Consider the following 27,402-nt stretch of genomic DNA (forward strand, 5'->3'; position numbering starts at 1 on the left):
CAGATTTATCATCCTGGGCTATTTTACAGCCTTGAGCATAGCTATTTTACTTCTGTTGAAATGCTGACATGAATAAACCAAGTTGATTTGATATAATCAAGTCCCTTTTTTAAATTCCCCTGTTGTTCCAGTGTAGAGTGTCATCAATGAAACACGTTCCCAGTGTAATTAGGAGGTCTTCCCATTTTGTGTCCCCACAGTTTTTCAGGAGCTGTCTATTCTAAGTGTCCTGGATTTAGCCGCTTGTCTTTGCAGATGTCTTTGAATTTGTTTCCTCTCCATCTGCACTACACAGCTCCAGAATTAATCAAGACCTAAAACAACTACCATTAAAGTCAGCAGCTGAAATAGGCTCTTTCTTCACGGAGGACTTAGTGGTGCTCTCACAGAAGCTCACATAAATTCTGCTCTGACTCTGGTGACTCAGGGTAAAAATCCAAAATACCCATTTGTGATGCTGCTGATATGTTCTTTGACAGTACCTAGTTGTTTTTATTCCCCTGGGTTTTAAGTCAAATTGGAGATGGTGTTACAGCTTCTAAATCAGGCAGTGGAAAACTCGTTTGTCTGGGTGTCGTCACAGTCATATATTCTTCATCATCAACTTTGAATGAGGACTTTAATCACTTCAGGAGATCAAGGAGCTAAAATTGTAATTCATCCTTAGTTGGGAAACACAAGGAGTTGATAGAGAGACTGACTGAATGTAACGTATTTTGTTGTTGTGCTAGAGGATATGTTTCAACAAATATGTTTCTCCTTTTCTTCTGTACCTCTGGACTAATTGAGAATTTCAACTCTGACCAAATTAACTACTTATAGTTAACACAGTTTTAATTGTCAAATCTAGAGTTAAAAATCCACATGTGATTTCATACCTGACACTGCATAAAAATCTTCAATACTTTAACTGATTATCATTCATGTCTAATTTGAAGACTGTAAAACATAAATGGTGGTTCAAAACTGCATTTATATCCTCAACTTTCTGAAGCTAAGAAGAAAAACTAACCCTAACTTCAAACAATGTGAAAACCAGAAATATTAATAAACTTGCTCATCTGGTTACTGATTTTTGTCTTATGCATGTACATAGGCACCATAACATAGACGAAGTGCTCATCTCAGGAAGTAAACTGTTGTTCCATGGACTCCAGATTCATATGTTTTGTACGCCATCGTTTGCCCTTTTGTGGTCTTCCAGTACTGTTTTTCCACTGAAGGCAGAACAACAGACATTTTCTTAAAGAATATAAGGGCTGGTGCAAGCAGTTATGCTTCATTGAACTCGCTACCGCTGCTTTTCACCACCCTCTACACCTGCCACCTGGGCAGCCTGTGTTTGCTCAGTGCAGTCAGCTTCAGAGAGAAGAATATGTTTACCTCAGAGAGTTTCAGGAGCAGGTATTGATGTAGCTCCTGGTTGTTGAATTGTCATAAACAGACTTACCCTGATTGATCCCTGAAAAAAAGCAAAAAAAAACCCACCAAAAACCCCCACAACAAACATTCAAACAAAACCAACCAAACAAAAAAACCTCAACTTGTAAATGTGTGTAAATATGTGCTGTAAAGAAATGAATAAAAACATAATGCTGGTATTTTTTTCAGTGGCACAGCCTACTCTAGAAGAAGCTGTCAGTAATTCCTTTGGTTAGTTACTAATGGTGCCTTTGGCTCTTTAACTAGAAGCATTCTTTTCAACCCCAAATTTTTCTGCATCTACATTTCAAGTAAAACAAAAAACAAACAAACCAACCAAAACAAAAACAAAAATGGAGAAGTGAATAAAGCCAAATACATTTTTTTTAATCTTTTAACTCAAGGCTAGCTAAAATATGGCATATGGACTATATAGGGCGAACTTCACGGATGCAAATTGGTATCCATAAATATAGCCTGAACTTCCTTGTTCACCCATGAGGGACATTTTTTGAGTAACTTTCCCTTGAAATTCACCCATGTCCGTGGAGTTCAGAAGAGATGTTGGTGGAGGTTATTCTGAGATTTCCTTTCTCTTAACCAATACACCATATAAATAATCTGATTTTACATAAATTTAATCCAAATTGACATAAACTCTTTGATAACCAGCAAACTTGCAGATGCGAACAAAAGGACATTCAGCCCTCAAGTGCTTTATTTTGCATTCAGATCCCCTTTACAATTATTCTCAGAGAGTGACAACCCCCAATAGCTCCAATCTCACACAAAAAGCCTCCACACAGAATTATAGAAACCTTCTGTTCACTCATTTACACTTTCTCACCTTCTCTTCAGCTTAAAAATATGTTGCCACTTCTGCAGCCCAGAAGTTTGCTCCTTGTGGAGCACACACAGCAGTTATCTCTCCTGCTGTATTTGTAAACTGTTGACTGATACAGGAGCTTTTATTCTTGCCACAGCTTTCCCCTGTATGACACATTATCCAATCTCTCTGTGGAGACCTCACACCGAACACTAAGAGAGCAGCAGAGCTCCCTTCACTGAAAAACAATCTGATCTGATATGTAAAAGCAGCAAAAAATGTTTTCAGATACAAAGCAGGCAAGTAAGTGGAAAAATGGGTTTCTGTACCTGTCAGCAAGACAGTACATTCTGAGATTATTGCACCAATTTTTGTTTTCTAAAACGCGAGCTTTTTATGATAAACTTAGTGCACCAGTATATTTCCCAGGTGTGAGTCAGAGACTTGAAAGATTGGCCCTAAAATGTGATGGCATGCCATTTCAGGGAGATTTTCCTTTGTCTGGAGTTGTGTGTGCATGAATTCATTTCCAGGCAGACACTTTTCAGCCTAACAGCAACAGTGCACTCTGTACTGAAATCCATCTCTCAAATTGCTAGCAAATCACAGGACATGTTTATCCTGCCAACCTGCAGGACTATGATTCTTACCCCCTGCTTCAAGCTTTGAAGAGGAACCGTATTAGTCCCAAGAGCCCTTCAGATAAACACACTTTCTCAGACTAAACACTATAGTCCGATGATTCACTCAGGCTGTTATCTGAGACCCTTCTGCTTATTATCTAAACATGCTGCTCTAATCCTGAATCAATGGAAGTGAAATCTCCAAGTACACCAGTGCATCTTATCTCAAGGAAATGTAAAATGCCTTTTTGGCAGTAATTATGTCTTAATGGGCCTTTACAGCATGTTCTTAAAAGGGGAAAACAATTTTATTGCACTTTCTGGTAGGTACTGTAGTGCATAAATGTAATAAATGCATTTTATTTTTAAAGCATAGGGATGTCAAAGAAAGTAGAAACTATTAACACAGTGTATAAGGTGAGAAGAGCATTAGTTTTATTTCCTTTGTATGTTCCACAGGCTGTTGAAAACATACGTAGAAAGTCAAATCATAACACTGAAAATTTCCTGAGATCTCAAGACAAGTTATTCTTTACTTTCTGGGAAGAGCTAAAATCTCTCCCTTGACCTAGCCATTTTATTTGCCAATAGACAGATTGTGGAGAAACACTTATTTGGCATAGATACAGAGTGGAAAAAACAGTTGCAGTAAATCACAGATGAAATTGCGGACTTGACACCAATTTCCTTCAGACCATTGGCAAAATATTCCTTGACTTCAGCAGGAAAAGATCTAAGCATATGCTGATAAAAAGAAGTATAATACCGATTTCCTGCCCATTGCTACCATTCCTCTTCAGCAAAGTCGTGGTAGTGGTTCCATACTTGAGATGGTGCAAAACTTTCCAGTGTTTTCTGTTCTCTTTCAGCAGTCTTTTTTTTTTTTTTTTTTTTTTTTTTTTTTTTTTTTTTTTTTTTGTTTGTTTGTTTGTTTGTTTGTTTGTGGTGTTTTTTTGTGGTGTTTTTTTTTTTCTTTTTTTGTTTGGTTTAGTTTTTTTTTTTTCTTGAAGTGCTTTTCCTCTTACTGTTCTTCATCTTTCTCTGACTGACAACTTCCAAAACCAGATAAATACACTGTAATTCTGCTAAAAGTTTTATGTTTTGGTTTTTTTTTCTCTCTTTTTAATAAAATAAGAACGTACAAGGGAAGAAAATATATCATTACAATTTTTTATAAAAGTAGCAAAATCTTTTTTTTCTTCTTTCCAACACTAATTTTATTTGTAGTATTTCCTTGTGGGTTTTTGGTTCTGTTGTTGTTTTTAGGGTAGGTTTTTTATTATTTTATGTAATTTGGCTCTGAGGTGGTTTTGCTTGGTTGGTTGTTTTCTCTTTTTTCTGGTGCATATATTGTATGGAAAAACCACATATATAATAAACATATTCCATATGAGTAAAACTCACCCATGACTTCCACAAGATTATGACAATGTAAATTTTCCTTTTCTCCCATCACTGGAAAATATTCGGCACTTTTTCTTTACACCAGTGAATGGTACAGAAGTACTCTGAAGTTCCAGCAAGACACTACACATACTCTAAGTGTGTCCTGATTTCTTTATATATATGTGACTGTCCTTGACAATCACACTAGAAATTCCATTTTATAGAGGTTTGCTATCAAAAGCTTCTTGTTATCAAGCAGCTGTACACAAACCAGGAACACCAGTGGGCAGAAAACTGTAATCTACCTCTGCCAGTTTTCACAAAGCTCACATCATAATGATATTTCCGGACTAAATATCGGCTTGATTGCTAAGAAAACAAGCACTTATTACAGCCCCACATGGTGCCCATTTCGCCTGCCCAAATGACCCAGAAAAGGTTCTTTTGCAGACCAGGGCTTTAATGCTTCTCAGAAAAAGTAGGTTGCCCTCAAAAACTGAGATTTTAAAAATTAAATGTCTTTTATGCCATTCTGAAGCTTTTAATGGTGGTGTCTCCAGACAAAGAGAACAAAAGCAGAAAGTTACATAGTGTTCATTGAATCATCCAAACATTTCACTTGTTAATCCACATGAGAAGGACTGCTGGAAAAGGCTTTTTTAAAGTGTCATTTTTATTTCCCACTAGCAGGAGGGGGAATGGAAGAAACTAAAGTCAAAGTATATTTTTCTAGCTGAAGTTTCAACAGTTTTATCCCAGAAACTGGAAGTGAAATTCAGACAAACACACAAAAATTCCCAACCAACCAACCAACCAGCCAACCAGCCAACCAATCAACCAACCAACCAACAGATTAATAAGCCTCAGCAAATTTTGGACTCCACTGCCTATTACCTATAAAATCTGAGAAAAGTTACTCTAACAATCCAGATTTTTTCAAAGGGATTGAGGAGCAAAGTAGGAACTCAATAAAATAATTAGTGAAATTATAAATAATTTTCTTGTTTTTTTCAGTTTTTTTCTTAACAAGCTATATTTTTGGATAGATATTTTTATCACTTCTTTAGAGAGAACCTTGCACAGTTTGCATAGATTTTTGTGCCTGTTTTAGATATGTGCCTGTTGGATGAGAAGAATAAATTTTTGTCATGAGTGTTTCATGTTGTTGTCAGAGCCATGGTAGGATGTGAGACAAACCAGATGAATGATCTATGCCAGAGAATGATCTTTTCTTTTACAAAGACAAAAATTCAAAAGTTTAGCACTGGCAACATTGGCTGTACCTGTGTCAGATATCAGTGCGGTACCTGACTAACACCTTGGACAAAGCTAAAGGAATGAGACTTCTCTAACTTTTGGAGATGCAGATGAGCTTTGGCCTTGTGTAGGAGAGTCTTGGCATATCTTAGAAGCTACTCAGCATCTTTTAGGAACATAAAATCATGGAATCCTTCCTATTGGAAGTGACTGTAAAACCCCTGCCATGGGCAAAGACAACTTCCAGCATCCCAGGTCGCTCCAAGCCCTGTCCAACCTGGCCTTGGACACTTTCAGGGATGCAGGGGCAGCCACAGCTGCTCTGGGCAACCTGTGCCAGGACCTCAGCACCCTTGCAGGAGAGAATTTCTTCCTGATATCCCACCTAACCCTGCCCTCTGTCAGTTTAAAGCCATTCCTCCTCATTCTATTGCTCCACACTCTGTTCCCAAGACCCTTTCCAGTGCTCTTGTAGCCCCTCCTGGAAAGTGCTCCAAGTGTCTCTGGGCCTTTCCTTTCTCTCTTGTATCTATTGATCCAATCAAGTTACCTCATGACTTCTTTTTTTGGAGCTCTGCCTTTATCCCCATGTTTTTTTGGTGAGTTGTTGGGGGGGTTTTGTTTGGAGGTGTTTTTTTTTTTTTTTTTTGATGTTGTTGTTTTGGGTTTTTCTATTTTTTATTATTTCCCCTTATGCAATAAAAATTATACAGAAATATTTGTGCATATGGAAATGAAAAAGCATGTTGAGAAGTCTCACGGATATAACAACTCAGTCCTTTCATGTCTCAAGTTCACTTTGTAAGCAATACAAAATCCATGCAGATTGTAACACAGGTATTTTGTCCCCCGCCTCGCTGGGGACGGTGGCAAGCCAGTGATGACCACAGAAGTTGACAAGAGCATGTCTGAATCCCTGCAAAGCTCTTTCTTGCAGCTGCAGTCATTACCTCTTCACTAATGGGTTGTTATATTTTCTTTTTTAATCTCTGCCGTTTATTGAAATGTAATTACCAAGCTTTAATTTTTCCCTTTAAACATTTATGATGCATTTGTGATAAAAGGTGAAAACTGGCTCTTTTCTTTTTTGCCTACCACTAAGAATCGGGGAGAAGTATTATGTGGTGCATGATAAACCAAATGCTTTTGGGGGTTTTAGCAGTAGTTAACAATGAAGATTGCTTCAGTGCCTGCATTTAGAAGAAAATTGCTAAGGTGTTTATCCCTCAGAGAGAGACCATTAGCATGAATATGAAACAAAAAGGCAGTTCTCTGACTTAGGGAGTGTAGCACTGAGGAATTTTTACTAGCATTGTGGAGAATTGATATGGTGATTTCATCCATATTTAGGGGCAAATAAAAAGTAGATATCATCTCCCAGGTGATGGACTGCATCTTTTCATTGCTGCACATGACAAACTATCTTGGGAAGAGCAGGATTAATAAAGTTAACAAAAGAACAGTTGCAGAAAACTGGCATATATATTATCACGCAAAGGCAGAAGGGCAATTAGAGTGGGAGCATTGGGAATCTTAGTGAAAAGAAGCTGTATCTGGAGGGAGAGTCTGAGTCCCAGTGGAGGTTATTTACTAGTTCCTCAGAAAGAAAGAATGGTCACTCAGTGATGTTATATTTTGTACTCCTGAGTTATTTTACTGGAAGTTCCTCAGATCTGTCTTTTCCTCCACCTTATTTATTTCCCTTTTCTTGCTTTTTCTCTATCAGTCTGGTGTGGGTCAATCTTTCTGCATAAGTCATGATGCAAGACGTGAATACACAATAGTGAGTGTATATAAAATGCTCTGCAGTTAGGGAAGGGACAGTGAAATAGTCATCCATCCGTGCTCAGGACGCAAAGGAACACTGACACCTGTTTTTCACACAGCTTAATCCTGCATGGCCTGTGACTGATAGCAGTGCCAGATAGCATGGGAAGCAATATCAGAGCTGAAAACAGAAGGGGAACCTGAATCCAAAAGTCCACTTGTGGGAAACAACATGATTTCACTGATGGTGAAAATAGATCATGTGTATCAATGATTTAAAGACAATAAAAATAACCACACAACTCCATGGTTTTCAGACAGAGTGAAAGCTTAACATACCAGTTAAGAGCCCCAGACTCATTTGGATGAAGATGAGAGCAATGTCATAATGCATTACCCTGACTGAGTAATCCATATCAAGAAACTGCTATCTTTATTTTTAATTAATTTCTCTTTACATTCAGAACTTCAGTTGTGGATAAAGTCTTTTCTGCATTCAGACATAAGCAATATATTAACGAGTAGGAAAGGATCCATCTCTTTCCATGAGAGTATGTTAGTTTTTAGAAAGAATCCTGAACTGAGGTCTAATGCAACATCTTCTCCTTTCTGGACCTGAAGTCCTGTTTCTGTAGTAAGCAGGCTTCTGCTGAAGAATATAAGTGCAGGGAAAATTAGGAGGGGGAAATAATTTAGAAATTTTTCAGCCAAAATTGTGAAAATGAGGAATGCAAATCTAAGCTTGAGCTTCATAACCAGTGCATGTCTAATTGTGTTTCTTAAGTTGCAGATCATCCATTCATTTGACCCCTAAGCTGGGACCATTTTCTGCCCATAGGCAAGGTCTTGAGGTGCTGTCAATCACTTTACCCAGGTGAGCTAACCTGGAAAACTCATAAGAATCAGCTGCTATTTTTCACAGAAATGGATATCATACCTGTGCCTTCCAGAAATAACACCTGTCATGAATATTTTTCTTCTTCTGTTTTCTCTTTCTGTTTTTCTTATAAATCAGCTTAAACAGGGGGTTGCCAGTTGTCTTCTAAATTACAGATTAATTTCAGCGCCTATCTCAGCTTTTTCCTTGTACATTCCCAGAGTTAAGAAAAGGCTACTGATTTTGTACAATGTGGAGATCTTAATATTGCCTTGGAAGGCTATCAGATAAAACTCAGAAAGCCATTAGTCTGCTAGGAACTTGGACTGAATAATTTTATTTTCATATTTCTCCCGTCATCAGTGATGTGCATTTTGTCCCCAGTACAAATTCACAGAAGGAAAGGGATATTGCTCTTCTACAACAGAAGCAAGAATTCTTTCCTGTAATTATAAGGCATGAGACATTGACTGATCATTAATCATGGGTCTTATTATAATAATAATCCACTTCCACTGCAGGTTTATGGGCTAATTCTCATTTATGCTAATCCCATTTTGAACTGCTTCTAAATTAGTACTAGAATGGACAAAAAGGGTTATGAGAGCTAGGTTTGTTTGGACAAAAAGGGTTATGAGAGCAGTGTAGACACTTGACAAGGAGAAGAATCAATCTCTGTTCTCCAGTGTTTAAGCCAGAACCCCTGAATTTTCTTTGGTCTGTCTCTGAACTGTAATTCAGCTCCCTTCCTTCCTCCCAGTGATGTGGCAGATGGTTTAGACTTGCACAGGTGGCTGAGTACCACCTGCTGCAAATTTTTCGTTATCTTTTGCTATGTAACTCCTTTTGTTATTGTTGTCATTTGCAAAGGATAACTGGAAATAAGAGAGAGGCAAAGAAGAGAGTGTGATGTTGATAACGTTCTGTGCTTTCTTGTTTTCTGTTGTGTCATTGCTGGGAACCTGTGGCTGGTGCAGGCAGGGCTCCGGTGAGCAAAGGCAGCAGACTGGGAACTTTGGCTTCTGTGGTGGAAAAAGTGTAGCTTTATTACCTCATAGTGTTACTCAACCCATGCTGAGGAGCAGCATTTCCCATGGGAAGGGAAAAATCCTCAATTGGCTTTAGGCATTAAGTGTTATATTCTCCTGATCTTTTGAACTCCATTGGAAATGAAACAGCCTTGTAAAAGCTAAACGAACAGTTTAAAATGGAGAGGAGGAATAGCCTTATCATCCAAATGCATGAAGGATATGACTGGGCAGGGCCTGCTTGAATATTGTGGACATCAGAGGCAGGGCTCTGAATTTAGTCCCTGTCGAGGTGGTGAGAGACATACAAAATAAAAACAACCCTGGCATCTTAAACACTTCCCTGAGCATGGATTGAGTTACTCTCTGGAATCAATTGTGTCTCTCCAATGACTGTAGAGAGAGACATGAAGAATAAATAAAGCTATGATCCTAAATTTAGTGTACCAGACTAGCTCTTCAGGAGGCAGAAACCAAATGAAATAAGGCCTGTCCTTTGTATCTAGATTAGTACTGGTATTACTATATTACTATATTATTATTATTATGTTTGTAATGTACAATGTCCAGCTAATATCTTATCTGGATGTGTTCTAATTTGAAATGTAACTGCTGCAGGTTTCTTTCTGCTTGCTACTATAAATAATTTTTTAAAAAACTGCTTGTTTTTGTCCCTTCCTCTCCTCCCAAAAAAATAGAACACTAACAAAGTCAATGAAAACCAGATAATTTTTACAACACTTCTCACTAGTCTGCTTTCACTAGCTATATCTATTTCAAGAGGTAAAAGAAAAGCGCATTTTATGAAAAGCAGTGCCAGATGGATGATATGTAATCCCGATAAACTCAACTGTGATGCTTATGTGTGTAGGAGAATGTACTAACAGAGACCTCTCTGTCTGGGGAGGTTTGCACTTTGGCTTTAAAAAAAGATTTGCTAAAAAAATAATATTGTATCGTATTGGTTAAAATTTTCCCGAGACAGAAGAAATTTTCAACTTACTTTTAATTTAAAAAAATCTGAGTAAACAAGAAATATTCACATATTTTTTTATTGCTTAAGTTTTTTTCTCTCATTATTTGAAGACTTTTTCTCCTCCCCCTGAGTTTCCTGTGTCCTTTTTGTTCATTTTATCCTTGTTTGTTCATTGCCATAGATGAACAATATCCTGCCTGTTTGCCAGAGTATATCCCACCCCTCATGCATTCACTATAGATATATAAAAACCACAGTTTATAGTAAAAACAGCCCCTGTGGTAATCAGGGAGACAGTTTTGATTAAGAACATCTGTTAGCAGATTCCCCATTCTAAAGTCAAGCAGAACATAAGACAAGAAGATAAAGAAAGTGACATTCTTCAAACTGTGAGGCTGGCCTCCCTGGGGAGGCTCTGACCTCTTCCAGAGATACAAGCCAAGATCATAAAAAAAAAGAACAGACATCAAAATGTGTGGAGTGTGTGTGTAGTTTGAAAAACATGACACCTTTGCTTCGGAGGTGCTGCATTCTTTAAATTTCTAAGCACCACACTTCTGAGGAGCATGGGGAAGGACTGCACTTCTAAGCTATGTTTACTGCTCAAACACATCACCACACAATGAAAAAGAGGGGCAGGGATGGTGACCCTCTACGTATTGCCTTGTCCTTTTGTCCCTTTCTTTTTTTTTTTTTTTTTTTTTTTTTTTTTCTTTTTTTTTTTTTTTTTTTTTTTTTTTTTTTTTTTTTTTTTTTTTTCTTTTTTTTTTTTTCTTTTCCCTTCTCTCTTTTTTTATCCTTTTTTGCAGCCGACAAGGCCATCATTGATCTATGCACAACATGGGGATCTGCAAGAAATGGCCTCAGTTTAGAGCTCTGCTAGTGTAAAGTGGTGATGTGGGAGATGCTGCTTCTAAACAACTTCCATTCTGAGTTGCATAAAAGCTTTTCTAGCCCAGCACTCCTTCTCCAGCATTGTTCAGGAAGAAATACTTAGGAAACAGTAAAGAAAAAACAGGCTTTGCTGGACTTTATTATGCATAATCCTAGACCCTTTCAGTCAGCAAGGCAGGTTGACCTGAGCTGAACGTGAGACCCAGACTCATGCTTGATAACAGCACATAGACCAGTCCTTCATAAAGGTCTAGGTATCTAAGTGTAGTGCGACTTTACTACTCAATCACTTTGTTTCCTATTCTGGACATACTAATATACTCATCTTATTTGGAAAAGATTCTGATCTCTAATTAAAACCAACCAAACAAAACAAAACATACAAGTTCTGATTTTATATCCAGGATAACAGTACAAATTTTAAAATTAATTTTAAAAATTATTATTTATGAAAAAAAATTTCTTGGTCAATGTGAAATGTGATATAAAAGAGTATAAATCAAAATGCAGGAGAGAAAACAGAGGTTAGACATTTTCTCTTTGCTAAACTGCTTTCTTAAAAACTGCTAGGAAAAGCAAGAATATGCAGGAGGATAAAATGTGGAAATAGGAACACTCTCCCAACAGTAGGTATGGAAGTATCTCTTTGGCGTGAATGGATCATGAAAGACAAAGTGTTGCTGGAATTGAGGATTTTGAGAGATTAAAAGGAAATGAGATGGGTTGCTACAGGTACACTGGCAATTCCACATAGATCAGGAAAAATGTGGGGCTGGTGCTAGAAGGAGTGAGTGTCGTAATGATGAGGAATATGGAATGTACAAGCACACTGAAGGCTTCCTCTCTCCCAGCCGTCAGAGGCAAGCTCTGTTCTTAGGTCTCCCAGAAAAGTCTGAGGAAGAGAGAGAGTAGAAGGCTATAAGTAAGGGAGAAGTGAATCAAACTGGGTGTAGGCAGTTCAGCACCACAGGATGAGACACATCAAAGCATCTTAAAGAATCTGCTTGATATCATTGTGAGGCTACTCTGATACCTTTGAAAAATCATGTCAGATGCCTAATCACTGAAGAAAGGCAAATGCAACGTCTCTCTAGGAGCAACTAACAATCAAGAGACTTTCTTGTCAATGTTCTTCAACAACAGGTAGAAATATATAGTCTTAAGAGGATTAGTGGCATTTTTTTTCTGCATTCAATTATATTGGAAAAAGAAAGGGAACAAGTTATGCTGCCTTCTTTCAACTTTTAGAAAAGTTTTGTTTTGTTTCTATCTAAACTTGGTGCTTGTTCTCAAGTATCACATCTACTAAGAGGAATGAAGTTTCAAAAGATTTTTTTCTTTTTACCTTTTTTACCACATTTTTCACTTAAGTCTTAGTCATAATACACAAGAGAGTACTCAAGACTGATGTCAAGCTGCAAAGTGCTGCAAGCATGAAAAATCTTCCCTTTAATTTTCAGAATTTATTTCCTTCTGAGGGGGTGTGATTTCCCTCTGTCTTTTCCCCTTGGCATTTACTGACTTGGGAAGTTTTGTATTTTCCCTTTACTGAGTAGAAATTTGTATCCAGTACTGTTCCTGAATGATTTTTCTGAGGTCCCTTTTACAGCAAGAAACAATTAAAGAATATATTAGTGACAGATTCACCGCTTATTTTTATAAGGGAGCCAGGCAAAATAAAAAAATAAAACTACTGAAAAATCTGTAAAACATTTTGCTTTGTATCTTTCTACACCTGAACATTCACAGAACCCAGTTCAACTTGGATTTTAATTCTGCTTACTATAGAGAAACATGAAAAAAATGGGAATCTGGGGTAAGACAAACTTAAAAATTTTTAAGACAAACTTAAAAATTTCTTCTTTGTCATTTGTCTTTTGTATATAACATGTATACAGGTTTGCAAATATTTTAGTATATTTATTGAAAATTAAATTTATTCTTTCTCTTAGTAGATATTATTATGTTGAGATTCCTGGTGAAAAGAAAAAAATTCCCACTTTTGAAATTAAAACCAGGTTTATTTATGTTTGACCTTGGAGTCCTTGACTTTGTACTGAGCAATCATGCCGAGGGGAAAAAAGCTGAGAAATGAATGTCAACATGAAAAAAATTGGAATGGAAATTACTAGCTGAGTTAACAACAGAAGGCCAAGTATATGTCCTCAATCTAGTTTGCACAGAATACTTAATGCCTCTTAAAATGGAACATTGCAAACATGACATTAAAGTATTTTGCCTGTTTAGTCTAATTTATCAGCAGTAATAACGTGTCATAATGAAAAATTGCATAGGTAAACTCATTCCTATCCTGAAAGTCTTAACTATGCCCCGGCATGAACCAGAATGTGTAGGTAGATGATTCTGAGTCAAAGTGTCAGTACTAAAAGCTGAGAACTTTGTCCCTTTGGAATGATTCAGTCTGTGAAATTAGAAACCCAGGGCCTCCTGTCAGTCAGGGAAAGCCATTAAGCATCCTTGGGGAGTGATCCTGGGAGTACTGTGCTCCAGAACATCACTTACTGTGAGTAACTTAAATAGGGATATGTGACCTAATTCCTTCTTGGTTTGCCATAAATGGCCATAAATGAGTGTACAAAGTTCTGAGCACTTCCTAGAGGTGGATCATCTCTCTTAAACAGAACTCATTCTTTGTAAAATTTGTGCAGAGTTGCCATACAGTGGTACAGTATTTGATTTATGAAATTTCTAACTCAAGGGGACAGGTCATCTGCCATTTGGTTCCATGTGAAAACATATACTTTTAGTTATAAGGTCAACTTAGTTGTATAAACTCTCTAAAATAAATAATAGGTGCAAAAAATAGATTATTAGATAACTAATGGTATAAGTATTTTCCAGCGTCAGAAGCAGCCTGTAGTCCATTAATTGCATCAAATTGCTTACCACTTTTTATGAGTGGTATTGGTATTTTTATGAGGACAGCTTAGACAGTGGACTGCAGCTGCACAGTCACTTAAATTCAGAAGCCTAATCCACACATTTAACTTCTCCGAAGGTTTCCATTGTCTGCTTAGCCTGAAGAAATCCTGGACTAGTTCTGGTCCTCCTATAAAGGAGACTACTCTCCTAATAATGATGTAGAACGGTTCTAAGGAACTTGTGAAAAGAGGAGAAAATCGGGGTCACACAGGATGGGGATCTTTGTTCTGGTTTAAAAGCCTGGGGTCTGAGGGTGGATAATGGATTTAATGACTCTGTTTAGTCATTAACAGTTCCCTGCTCTCAACTTGGAGACTTTTAATGTGATGTATAATTTTGTATTGCATCATTTATTAATCTGGTAGCTATCTCATGTAGATGGCTGGAAAAGACCTGAGAACAGAGACACAACTCTGTTCAGTGTCTTGTCCAAACCATAGTGTGTGGAATCCTTTCTGTTTGATATCTTCAGTGTTCACCTTCCCTACTGCTTCAAAGTCCAGTTTCCAGAGGAAACATTATGACTTGACCCACACTCTGTCTTGTAGCTTGGTGGCTAATAAACTCCCCTGGAGTGCTATGGGGTGATAATTTAGAGATTTTCAAATTCTGATTAAGTCTCAAAGCAGAATCCTACCCTTAAATTGCCTATTAGTCTGCCATTTTGAAGCTTAGTTGAATGAACTTTTTCCTGTAGCAGGTGAAATGTTTTGACTGATATATAAAGCCCTTGGGTAAAAGATACATCATAAATAAATGATAGTGGTCAACATAAAAGTCTATTCACAGGAAGTATTGTCAATCAACATGAGTAACTATTGAGAGAGATTTAAGGCTGAGACTTTTTTTAAAAAGCATAAGAAATCTATTTCCCTTCAATTTTCAGCAAGGGCTGAGGATATATGTATGCAAACTAAATTGTTTTAAAAAATCCTAGCCCAAATTCTCAATAGAGTAAAAAATTTTATGCTGCATCCTGCTGCTCACAGAAATGGTCCAATGTTGATATGTGTATTCCTTTTTTATCAGACCTTTCTGCATCTCAATATCTCTGGAGAACTGATTCTGTCAGGAGGATTCTGATCCTGACCGACTGTTGCCATGGTATTGGGTAATTCTGGGCTGTGATCAAGAAAAGCAAACAAACTTGAGGAAGAAACTGGCTTTAAAACATTCTCAAGACATAGTGCCTGAGACTAGTTTTTGAAAACTATATCTTGAATTTTTTGTACAATGTGGCAGTTATTAAAAGCTTCTGAAAAAAACAATACCAGTAGCAAGAAGCATTGCTGTGACAATAAACATAAAATGAGAAAATGAAGGAGGAGAAAATGGGATCAATTCATGCACTGTTTGAAATTGTTCATTGTCATCTAATGACATAAAATTCACATTAATTTAAGTGAAACCTCCATCTTTTGTGAGACCCTTTGAAAAGGTAGAACTTTTTGCAGGTTGGATCCCTCTTTTGTTAGGCACCGTTCCAAAGGTGGTGGCAACTAATGAATGTCTTTTTGATATTACTGAGGTTTTGAATTGTATGCATAAGAAATTTGTACCTGCCTCTGATTCCTAGGAAGTAATATAGTTTATTTTACACCTTTAATATCGATTCAGTTTCAGGTCATCTGTTTGTACTGGCAGCACTGAAGAAGTTTCTTGTAACACATGAGACAGTATTTTCTATATGCAAGCACTTGCATAATAAGTTCATATTCTTAAGAGGACAGAGCTCCCTTGATGGGAAAAGAAAGAGAAAGTCCTAAGAGAAATCCTTATTGTTGAGGTTGATGAACCCAGAAGGATCCACAGATTTCAACAAGCAGTGTTTACGAGAGTAAAACAAGCAATGTGAAATTGCATAGGGAACCAGGGAAATTTTCCTCAAGTTTGTTATTTACAGATGGATAATTTTGTTTGCCAAATCGCTGAATTCTCCTGTTTTACAGGCAGAATTCACAGCCATGAGGGACCAGTATATGCGAGGTGGAGAAGGCTTCATTATCTGCTATTCCATCACAGACCGCCAATCCTTTCAAGAGGCAGCAGATTTCAAGGAACTCATTTATGGTGTCCGGCACACCTATGACATCCCTGTGGTATTGGTGGGAAACAAAATAGACCTGGAGGAGTTCAGACAGGTAAGCAACTTCTCCGCTCATCTTTGCTTGGTTTTCCTCGGCTGCCTCATCTGTTATACAGTGCTACTGAGAATTATTAGCACAATAAAAGGTTTAATCCAAGAGCGACAAACTTTCAATGAATTAAAGTCATTGTGGTGCTCTTCGTTCATATGTTGTGGAACTTGAAGTAGCCTTGGCAATTCACATCAAAACTTTCTCTGGTTTTACTTGAAAAACTTTGACTACTGCTGTCAAAAGATTTATGTATATTCATATATATTTATATCTATATATTGAACATAGAAAGAGCTTCATTTAGGATCTCTGTGGAAAAAAAACCTTGGGTTTCTTTGATGTTGCCAGCCATTAAGCAGATATTTGTTTTTTTCTCCCCAAACATATTGGACTTGATTAAAGGTTTTTCAACCTCAGACATAAAAAAAAAAAAAAAAAAAAAAAAAAAAAAAAATAGAGAGAGAGAGAGAGAGAGAGAGAGAATTCCCTGAAGATCCAGTGACTGCATTATCAGAGCGTTCAGGTATATTGGGGACATGCAAGACTTGAATTCACTTTGATTTGTATACAAGATCTCAGCTACCATGCCCCACAGAGCAAGAGATCTTTTTCAACTACAGGGTCAATGATTGTGGTGCTCTCAATGCCTATTAATCTTTACTCCCCCTTTTCATTTTGCTTGCTCTCCACTTCTTCCATACTGTTTGTACTAGTGAGCTAGAGAGAGGTCACATTAGAATGACTTGGTTCTGACCTCGTAGTGAACAGAAAATATGCCTAATCTACAACTAGAACTACATTCAAATATCTGACTTCTGTGCAGACATATGTAACACTTAAATAAAATGGTGGATTTTGGTTCATTAGCATCTATGCTCACACTATCCTATCTATCTTTTCCACTTATCTGGTCACTCTTCTCCCCATTTTGTTGTCTTCTTTATTCTATCTGAAGAAAATCCAAGACAACATTGAGCCTGAAATCAGTCTTAAAGGTCTGATTATGTACATTTAAAATTTCACATCTGTTTTCCAGGTCACTGGCTTCCTCCCATATCAGGCTGTGGCAAAACCCTAATGGTGACAATCCCACTGCAGTTTAACAGGGGCTTAACAGTTTAACATGAGTGTCATGTGCTCATACACCAGAAGGGGAGGGATGTGGGTTCAGGGAAGGATATTGATTCATTTATTTTGCTGAGAGAACTGGACATTCACTGGATCCCAAGGCAGGGTACAATTGGTCGCCTACAGTTACCCCTAGATGACATTTCAGTAATGCTCTATTTCCTAATTGGTATAAAGACCCTCTTTCACCCATCTTTGGCACTATCTCTTTTTTTTTTACCTTTGATGAACTTTTATATTTTAATCACTGTCAAAAAATATAAAAATGTATGCCTGGTTCAAATACTTTTACATATTCCTTGGTGATCTTGTCTGGTCTCAAAAATGGGAAAATTGCTGTACATTAATATCTGGATTAGATTTCAGCTACAGCATTTTAGGTTAAGGGGCATTGAGAGGCTCTTGGGAATAACATTAGAAGTTAAGCTTGTGGGATGTGCTAAACACACTAAAAACTGTTCTATGAAGTCACCATTGATAATATTGCCTGAATATGTAAACAAGGAAAATCCAAATTGTGGTCCTAGATTTTTAAAAGTTTTCAATGAAACAGAACTTAGGCTTTCAGAATGTTTTCCTCCGTAAGCCCTCTGTAAATACCAACACATTTGGAAATGTCAGAAGGGTTTTCTCAAATATTCTGCAATCCAGACTTTGGCCTCTAAAACAGGTAAGCTAGTGCAAAGCAGATCTGCTCCTTTAAATAAAGCTTTTGAATGTGACTATGTGTCCATAATCAAGTGGTTTGTAACAACCGTAAAGATGGAGTTCATATTTTGGGCTATTATTTTTAAATTTTTACTTATATCTATGGCTGTTGTCTGCATAGTTAGCTGGTGCTGAGGTGTGTAAGTTGTGTTCCCAGAATGTATCTTCACTTAAATTTCATCCATTTCAGATTCCACTCCACAATTCAAAGCAAACCATGTTTAAGTGGGGGAGATGAGCAGATACTGCTCAGAATACCTTCTTGATCTAAACTGAAGCTGCAGTGTGTGGGAGGACACACTATGCCCAGCTTTAAACCCAAATTCATGCTCTTCAGTGTTTCATTATTTCACAAGTTGGACATGAGGTTGTCCTGTATGTTTGACAAAAACTGAGATAAGTTTTATCTATGCTCATTTGTAAGGTTAAGCAATATCTAAGTAACTGAACGAGCTCTGGGAAGGTAGATTAAAAGGAATCTTTTCAAGGTCATGCACTGTGGTTACAGCTTCATTAAAAGCATTTGGATGGTTGAAAGTGACAGCAAACTAACTCTGGAGTGACAGGCAGCAACGAGCTGGTGATGTAGGGCATTAACATATCAATGAACAAACAGGGAAGTACACAAGCACAGTAAATTCAAGCAGCCGAAAAATAGTAGGTGTCAGAATGCAATCAGCCAGATTGGAATTTGACCAGGGCACCAGGGCTAATATTGTTGCTTTGTTTAATGACATTTTTCTCCTGTGAATTTCATTAAAACAACTGTAATGTTATTCATGGTGTTTCAGGACATAACATTAAACTCAACATTCTTGGGTATCATTTCCATTTAATGACAATTCCATAACAATCAGACAGCCTGTAGTGCTTGGCCAGACAAAGTTGTTGCTTGAAATGTGAATCTTTACACAGTACAGTTAATGATGTATGCTGCTCTCCTCGAATCTATCAACAGGACTACAAGAACAAAATGAATCTGCAATTATAATTGTGACTTAAGAGAAACACTGCTGAAAACAAACAAACAAGTTTATTATTTTAAAATTATATTTCTATTTTATGATGATTCAGTAAAATTATAGTTTTTATGTGTACTTGTGATTTTTAATGTCCTAAGAAATGGATTTGTCTCTACTCCCTCTTAAAACAAGTTTTAGTTATATTCACCAGCCTAAAGAATAAACACTTTCAATTTCCTCTGAACAACATGGGGAAAATTGTGCAAAAACTTGGTGGAAAACAGAGTAGATCATTATCTTGATGTATACGTGGTAGCAAGGCACCCTCCATCTCCCACTGAACGGGTATGGATTGCTAAGGCATTCACAAAGTCATGAAGTGGCTTTTATTGGAAGGGACTTTAAAGTTAATCTCATTCTAGCCCCTCTGCCATGGGCAGGAATACCTTCCACTAGACCAGGCTGCTCCAAGTCCCATCCAACCTGGTCTGGAACATTTATCTGTGTCCATTCAGTGATTCTTCAGATTCTTCAGTATTTGCTCTAAGAAACATTTAAGTATTATATGTATTGTATTCCATAGCTATTTGATAGAAAAATAAATGAGTAGGTAACATTTTAATCGCAGTGTTTAAAAACAGCAAAGCCATTAGATCAGTGAAAGTATGCTTGTATGTCTGTAATTATCATCAGATTTTCAGAAACATGCAGGACCAGCTGTTTGAGAATGCTGATACTTTGACTTTAGGTAAACCTTGTCACAATATTCCAGAGGAACACCTGATTCTGTTTAAAGTACTTGTAACTGATAAATATCTAATTAGAACACATTCATCTTTAAAAAATGCATTAAAGCTATTCAAGCTCATGCCACACTAATATTAAATTGCCGCTTTATATAAAAATACATAATAGTTAGAACCTGTGGCATTACTGAAAGTTTGTTTAGAAAATATACAAAAGCCTTTGCCTACTAATCACTGTTAAATATTAATTACATTGAGAAATTCTGAGGGGAACTAACTACTCAAGCTCCTTTGAATAATATGTTGTAGTCTGAGCTGTAAAGCATTCTTTTTAGAGGTTTTTTTGACTTTTAAAGTGGATGTTAGAACCCATCTGAAAATTCTATTCATGCAGAAATATCAAAGCCTTCATGGAGCAGTTTTTTCCTGTACAGTTTTTGTTTTGGTTTGGTTTTGGTTTTTTGTTGTTGTTTTTTTGTTTGTTTGTTTGAGTTTTTGGTTTTCTTCGTGTGTTTGTTTGTTTTTGTTCTTTTTGTTTTTAACCCAGAGTAATCAGCTGTAGGCTCAGTTGAGTGTGTGGATAATATGTTGATGTCCATTTAGTCTGAAGTTAGAAAGGCAGCTCACATTTCTTCCACGTCCTGGCCTCTCTGGGAAGCCTTTCATCAAAGCTGTTTGTTTTGCCAGTACAGTCTTGCTCCTGAAAAAAATTATGCAGCTTTTTACCCTTCTACCCATGTGTTGTCTTACTGGCTTCAAGCAAAAATCTGAGAGGAGCAGAGCCTTTGAAAGCATTTCCCTCTACAACCCTCTCCTTTAGTAGGAAATAAAAAATCAACATGATATCTACCTTTTTCATCCAGAACTGTAGTGGTAGAACAACGGGAAGTGTGTTCAAAGTGAAACAGAGCAGGTTTAGATCATATGTTAGAGAGAAATTATTCCCTCAGAGGGTGGTAAGGCCCTGGCAGGCCCAGAGAAGCTGTGGCTGCCCCATCCTTGGGAGTGTTTAGGGCCAGGATGGAATGGACTTGGAGCAAGCTAGGATAGTGGGAGGTGTCCCTGCCCATGGCATGGTGGAGCATGGTGGTAGTTAAGGTCCCTTCCAACCCAAACCATTCTGTGGTTCTGTGATTCTACAATTTAACACAGAGAAATATATTACTTGGAGTGCAAATGTATTACAGAGGTTTCATTGGTTTTTTTTTTTTTTTCTCCTAAGGTTTTATTATACCAGAAATTAATTCTTAAACCAGTATTACAGTAAGTTTTCATGGTCAGAACCAGCTGAATATTCTCACTTTTATGAGATCTTTGCTCTGTGTTTTGCTGCAGATAAACTGACTGGTTATCAGACAATGTGAGTGTCAACTTTTAGGTCTTCATTTTGACAGTTGCTATATTTTCATCTTCTCAAACCTTGAAATATCAGTTGAGTCTGAGACAGATAAACTTTTTTGGTTTGTTTTGCTTTGGTTTTGTTTAGCTTTATTTTCTTAGAAACTTGGTTTTGTTTGTTTTTATTTGTGTGAGTAAATTTTTGGTATACACATCAAAAATTGTCAGTCTTTACCTTCTGGTTGAGATTCTGGAAATACTTCAAGAATATAATGTTATTTTTTATTTTTATTTTTATTTTTATATTTATTTTTATTTTTTTTCAGTGCATGACTATGAAACACTATTTACTATATGCTCCCTTACTCATACTATGTTTCATACTATGAAACTGCAGTGTAATGAATTTCTCACCTTAGCATCAGGCTAAACTCTGCTGCTTTTGAGATTTGAAATTCGTAACTGTACTTTAACACCAGTGATTCCATTTTCTCTTGTAAAAAATTAAATGTAAGGTAGGTAGAAGTGTCTGTACTGAAGAAAGACCCTTGTTTCCCATTATTCATACCAATGCCATACACAAAAAATGAAACATTTAAATTTTCCTTCTGAGCTTGAGCAGCAAGTCAAGGGAGATGCATTTTTTGCTACTTATTGACAAAGAATAAGTATACACTTGCGCTAATTACAGACATTGTAAATTGTGAGATTAAATGACTTGGCGAGATTGTCTAGAAAATCTATGCAGAAAACCAGGATTTATCCCATGTCATAGAAGTGTCTAATAAAATGAGATGTATCTGCCTCGGAAGAAGTCTGTCTTGCTGCTTCTGACAGCAGAGGGAGGCTCAGACAGCCACCTTTTATGCCTTTTTGTGGTGGTGTTTTGGTGAGATGAAAAGTTATAAAATAAAGTTATAAAGTTTCTGACATCTTTTCAGTTTAGAATTCAAACTTACTGATTCTTTCTGTTATTGCTGCTAACTACAGACTGTACTTCTGAACCATGCACTCATCTTTTCTTTGATTTTTGTATAAACAAAATCGTAGGCAATGACTACAAAATTATAATGGGAATTTAATGGAAAAAATACAGAGGAGAATAAGGCACAGAAAAGCAAGTTCTTCAAAATTATGTCGTGTCCAGAAAACAGGAGCTAGGGAAGGGTCTGGAGCAAATGTCTGATGAGCATCAGCTTAAGGAGCTGGGAAAGGGGCTCAGCCTGGATAAAAGGAGGCTCAGGGGGGACCTTCTGGTTCTGCACAGCTCCCTGACAGGAGGGGACACCCGGGGGGGTTGGGCTCTGCTCCCAAGGAACAGGGACAGTTTGAGAGGAAATGGACTCCGGTTGTGCCGGGGGAGGATCAGGTTGGATGTCAGGGAAAGATTTCTTTGTGGAAATGTCTGTCCAGCCATGGCACAGCTGCCCAGGGCAGTGGTGGAATCCCCATCCCTGGAGGGATTTAAAAGCCATGTGGATGTATCACCTGGGGACATGTAGCACCATGGGTCAGTGATGGCTTTGGCAGTGCTGGGGGAAGAATTGGACTTTATGGACTTAAAGGGTTTTTCCAGTCTTGGTGATTCTAGGGTTCTATTTATTCGAATTTTTAATTGAATTTTTATATAATTCTTTCATCCAATTTGATTCCATTTGATTGTTCATTTCCCATGGATATTCACTTAGTTCCATTTTCCATCAGTGTCTGACAAAAACGGATTACATTTGTAAGGAGTTGCCATCTTCAGTTACAGGCACTTGCCTACATATTTCCTTCTCACATGGTATCACATCATACACTTTTTTTATCTTCATCTGTACAATATAAGCCATTTTTGCCATTTTGATGGAGCTCTGACAGTTGTCTGAATATTTGGAATTAAAACTACTGAAGTTGTCACGGTGTTTTATTATCCGAGAAAGCTGTCAGACCTTTGAATAATCACTTTCTTGCATTATCAAAATGCATATCTGGATTATGTCATGTTCTTCTACGACTTTCACTTCTATTTACTTTTGATTGATTTTGATTTTTCAACATTTCTTTTATACTGGTCATTGTCTTAAGAAGTCTTTCTCATATAGTATTTTAAAAAGAAACTTTATAGTGTTTTTCCTTCCAAGAAAGGAAGAGAGAGAAAGAGAGAAAGAGGGAGAGAAGAAAGAAAGAAAGAAAGAAAGAAAGAAAGAAAGAAAGAAAGAAAGAAAGAAAGAAAGAAAGAAAGAAAGAAAGAAAGAAAGAAAGAAAGAAAGAAAGAAAGAAAGAAAGAAAGAAAGAAAGAAAGAAAGAAAGAAAGAAAGAAAGAAAGAGAAAAAGAAGGGTATGTGTTATTTCATGCCAATGCAGTTGGCAGCTGTAGTTTTTTAGAAGGAAATTCTATCACTATGAACAGTCTTTAGAAAATATTCATTTATACAGAGTTTGCCTCTTTATCATTGCAATGCTTTCATGTTTCCACGTTTCCCCCAAACCACAGCTTCACATTATCCAGGCTGCAGTAAATGCCATCAGACACACCGACAATTGTAATGAAGCTGTTGGCTCCTTTCTCAATTTATAATTCCGTAAACCTCTAATGAACCACCCAGTATGTTCTGTAATTCCTTCAACATGGAGCAGAAGACATTTGAAGGGGACTAAGATGCAGATAACAAGCTGCTCTGTAGGAGAAGAAACAACAGCAAAACAATTGCTGCACTGCAGATAATAAAATGTTTATAATGTAAAACCTGTATATTCAGAGATAAAAACAAAGACAGCTAATTACTTGTAGCTGAAGCAGGACAAAGCAGGATGTGTAGACAAGGGTATACACAGGGGAGAGTCAAAGTCACTTCACTGCTAGGGATATTAAACAGCACAATTTATTTTGTTTTGAAAGACTTCCCGTACTTCTTATTTCTACCTGCTTCAACATCACCATCCACCTCAGAGATTTTTGTTCTCCCCATGTACTGAATCCTGACTTGGCATGACTGTGTGTGACTTCAGTGGGAGAACAGCTCAGAGCAGAGGTGTGAAGGTACAGAGAGGCTCTCCCATATCTTGCCTTATTGATAGAGATTCCTACTCAAGGTGAACTGGGGCTGAGATTTGTCTACTTGTCCTGCAAATTAACACAGATTGACTCTTGTGAAGGTTTTCATCTGACAGTCATGGCAGCAGGACCTTTCTTTGTAACAAAAGCAAGCAAGTCACTTTATGAAACTTCCACACAAAACTCCCACAGGGCTGGAGGAGTGCAGGGCTTTACTGGAAGCGGGTTCAGGGTGCTGCAGCTTTCCTTAGAATGTCTCAAAGGAAAATATGTTGGTTATGCAATGACCACACAGAGAAATACGAATTGCAAAGGAAAACACATTGATGTCATTTGTTGGGTGGTTAGTGTTTAGTCAGGAGCCTGTGCAGATTCCTGTGCTAGATATTTGTTGTGGTTGAACTTTAGCCAGCAACTAAGTAACATGCAGCCACTCACTCATTCCTCTCTGATCCTGGTGGAGAGGAAAATTTAAAAACAAAACAAACAAAAAAAAGCAAACACTTAAATAGTTGGAAAAAAATGTTTCTTAAAAAATATATTAATGATAATAATAATGAAAAGGAGAGAGAGGGAGGAACAAAGCTCAAGAGAAACTAGTGAGAAACAACCCACTGACCAATATCCAGTGTGTCCCCAAACAGAAACAGGCAGCTAATGGTCAAACCCCGCCAGAATATGTCCTGGACGTGACATTCTGTGGTATGGAGTACCCCTTTTGCCAATTTGGGGCAGCTCTCCTGGTCATGCTTTACCGTTTTTCATGCACCTGCTCAGGGGCAGAACATTGGACACTGAAAAGTTCAATGCCCTGAAGTGAGCACTACTGAATAACAACTAAAATTTCACCATGTTGTCAAAATTATTCTCATTCTAGATCCAAAACACAGCACTGTACCAGAAAAAGAAAATTTACTTGATCCTAGATGAAACCAAACAGGACAAAAGAAAACTTTGGAGAAAGCTCATCATCCCTGAAGCTTGTTTTTCACCAGCATAGCAATATGTAAGGAAATCGCTGTTTGTGGCTTTCACTACTCTTCTTTCCCTGCTCCAGGGTGGAGTCAAAACACCATATTATTAATTTTTCATGTATTTGCTGAAATCCTCATTTCCCTGTGAATCTTTCTCTTAAGCACTTGTGTACAAGCCAGGCATCAAGCTGTTGTTAACACAAAGAAGGAAAGTCAGAAACACACCACAGCAGGCCGTGCTGACTGGCACACAGTTCTACCCCTCCACCTTCCATGCTGGAAGCAACAGGACCTCCCATATCTCAGGATTTATCCTGTCATTTTCCCCACAAGGGTACACATGTCAGAAAGAGGATGCAATGGGCAAGTCTCTTTACATACTTGTTGCTTTTTCTCCATCAGCAAAATCAAAGTTTCAGCCCAACCCTTATGTGTTATTTACTACAGTTCCAGTTCAGGAAACTCGTTGAGCATATGCTTCATTAATGTGGAACTAATGCAAGGAGTTTTTTTCAAATTAATCTGCACTTGAAATAGATAATATCCTGAAAGTGAGACAGTAAAGAGCAACTCTGTAAAAAAAAAAAAAAAAAGTTTGCAAAATAGCATATTAATATAGGCAGCCACATTTACAGAGTGACTTGTTTGTACAAAAATGTGAATTTCTAGGAAACAAGATAGCATCCTATGTGTTTTTTGCAATAGGAGGTTAAACTTCTTGAAAGTAGAGACTTTTCTGGAATTTAATTACAGCTCATTATTGTGTTATTAATGACAAGAGCATGACCTAGCATTTAAAGAAATGAAGACTAATCAGTTTAATCATCTTTGATTTTTTTAAGATTTGTTTGTGTTGTCATCTTAATAACTCATCTTTTTTATTTTATTCTATTTTATTCTATTTTATTCTATTTTATTTTATTTTATTTTTCCCCAGATGAGTTAGGAAGTTAGAGAGGTTTGCTTTTAATCATATCTAACAACTTGTCTAAGAATAGCAACATTAGCGTCACACAGTGTGACATTGTTTAAGTTGTGCAGTCAAAGAAATAAAAAGAAAAACATCCCTTATCACCTTCTCCTCCCAAAAACTCACTACAAAAATGTAAATGAACGGGAAAACATGTGTTAATACCTCATCCACAGTATCCAAATTTTACTATATGAAATATATGTGAAATGGCAGCTTTGAAACCTCTAAATATATTGTGTGATATAGCACTGTTATTTCAAGAAGATCCAGGAAGTAATCTATTTTAAAATTACATTAAAGCACATTATTGCACTTGAAACTCAAGATATGTAATGTTTACAAAATATCAAAATTTGGGGTTCAGTGTTAGTAATTTACATTACTAATCAGATAATTTTGCTAATCAGAACCCCAGAGCCTGTCTGGGAGTTAGGGTGTGGTGTGTTATTTTTTTGAAATTAATCTATATTGGGTTTGATATAGCTTAATATCTTCATCCACCTTCTCCTGAAAAGTGTCATTTCTGAAAGCAGAAAAGGATGGACTTCCCTTCTACCATTGATGTATTTATTTCCTATGTCACTCAGGAAATGTTCTTTCTCTCTGTTTCCATCTATGTGATTTTTCTCACTGATTACAATTTAAAAATGTTAATAAGGAGAAAAATATGTCTTGTCAAATTTTTTAGTCATCTGGTACAAGCAGTGACACAAATATGCAGGGTTTTCTGTGTGCTTGTGTCTGTCTGCATGTTTTAATGCTGTAATCTAACACCAACTTTTTGCTCAGTACAGGATATTCATCAGCACCATGGACAAATCCTGGGGTATTCCTGTCATAAATACTTAGACAATGAAATTTTGAATTCACTTTACATTTTCCCTGAAGTGATGTGGAATACAGTGTCTTTACATTTAATGATGATTTTCATTAGCAAAACCTAGGGATAATTCTTTCATTCTTTTCCCAGATGCGACTAATATAATACCTTAGTTAAAGAGAAAAAAAAAATAATTGTCTTGTTCCCTAGATTTTATTCATTTCTACATCTTGGACTTTGAAACCCAAGGAAGCATGATGTGGTGCTTTTGTTGGGTTTTCCACACAGCCTGCTCTAAAATCTGAGTGATTATCATGCCAGATGTGCTTCGTCTGGGGCTACATAAATTATAGACCAACCTCATGACCTTACTATCATTGTTTGAAACCTTCCTAGCAGCTAATTTAAACCCCACACCAGCTACTGTCATCAAGTCTTGGAATATTTTCCAGTGAAGCCAAACTCCAGGATTATGGTGAGTGCAGCTGGTCAGGCTGAGAGGGATGTTCAAATCCTCAGTTATCCAGGAATTTTCACTTCATTCTGAACAGATGCAGGAATGTGGGTGTCAGGTGG

The 27,402-nt window shown here is 37.1% G+C and overlaps 1 protein-coding gene across 1 annotated transcript in view; it reads left to right on the forward strand.

Annotated features, from left to right (window-relative positions):
* The window catches only part of RIT2 (Ras like without CAAX 2), a 185,049-nt gene that overhangs the window by 85,970 nt on the left and 71,677 nt on the right, over window positions 1–27,402 (forward strand). Inside the window, exon 4 of the mRNA XM_066339790.1 lies at window positions 15,949–16,140. Within this exon, the coding sequence (XP_066195887.1) occupies window positions 15,949–16,140 (192 nt within the window). The remainder of the gene's footprint in view (window positions 1–15,948; window positions 16,141–27,402) is intronic.

Source organism: Sylvia atricapilla, chromosome Z, assembly GCF_009819655.1.
Source record: "Sylvia atricapilla isolate bSylAtr1 chromosome Z, bSylAtr1.pri, whole genome shotgun sequence".
Lineage (NCBI taxonomy): Eukaryota > Metazoa > Chordata > Aves > Passeriformes > Sylviidae > Sylvia > Sylvia atricapilla.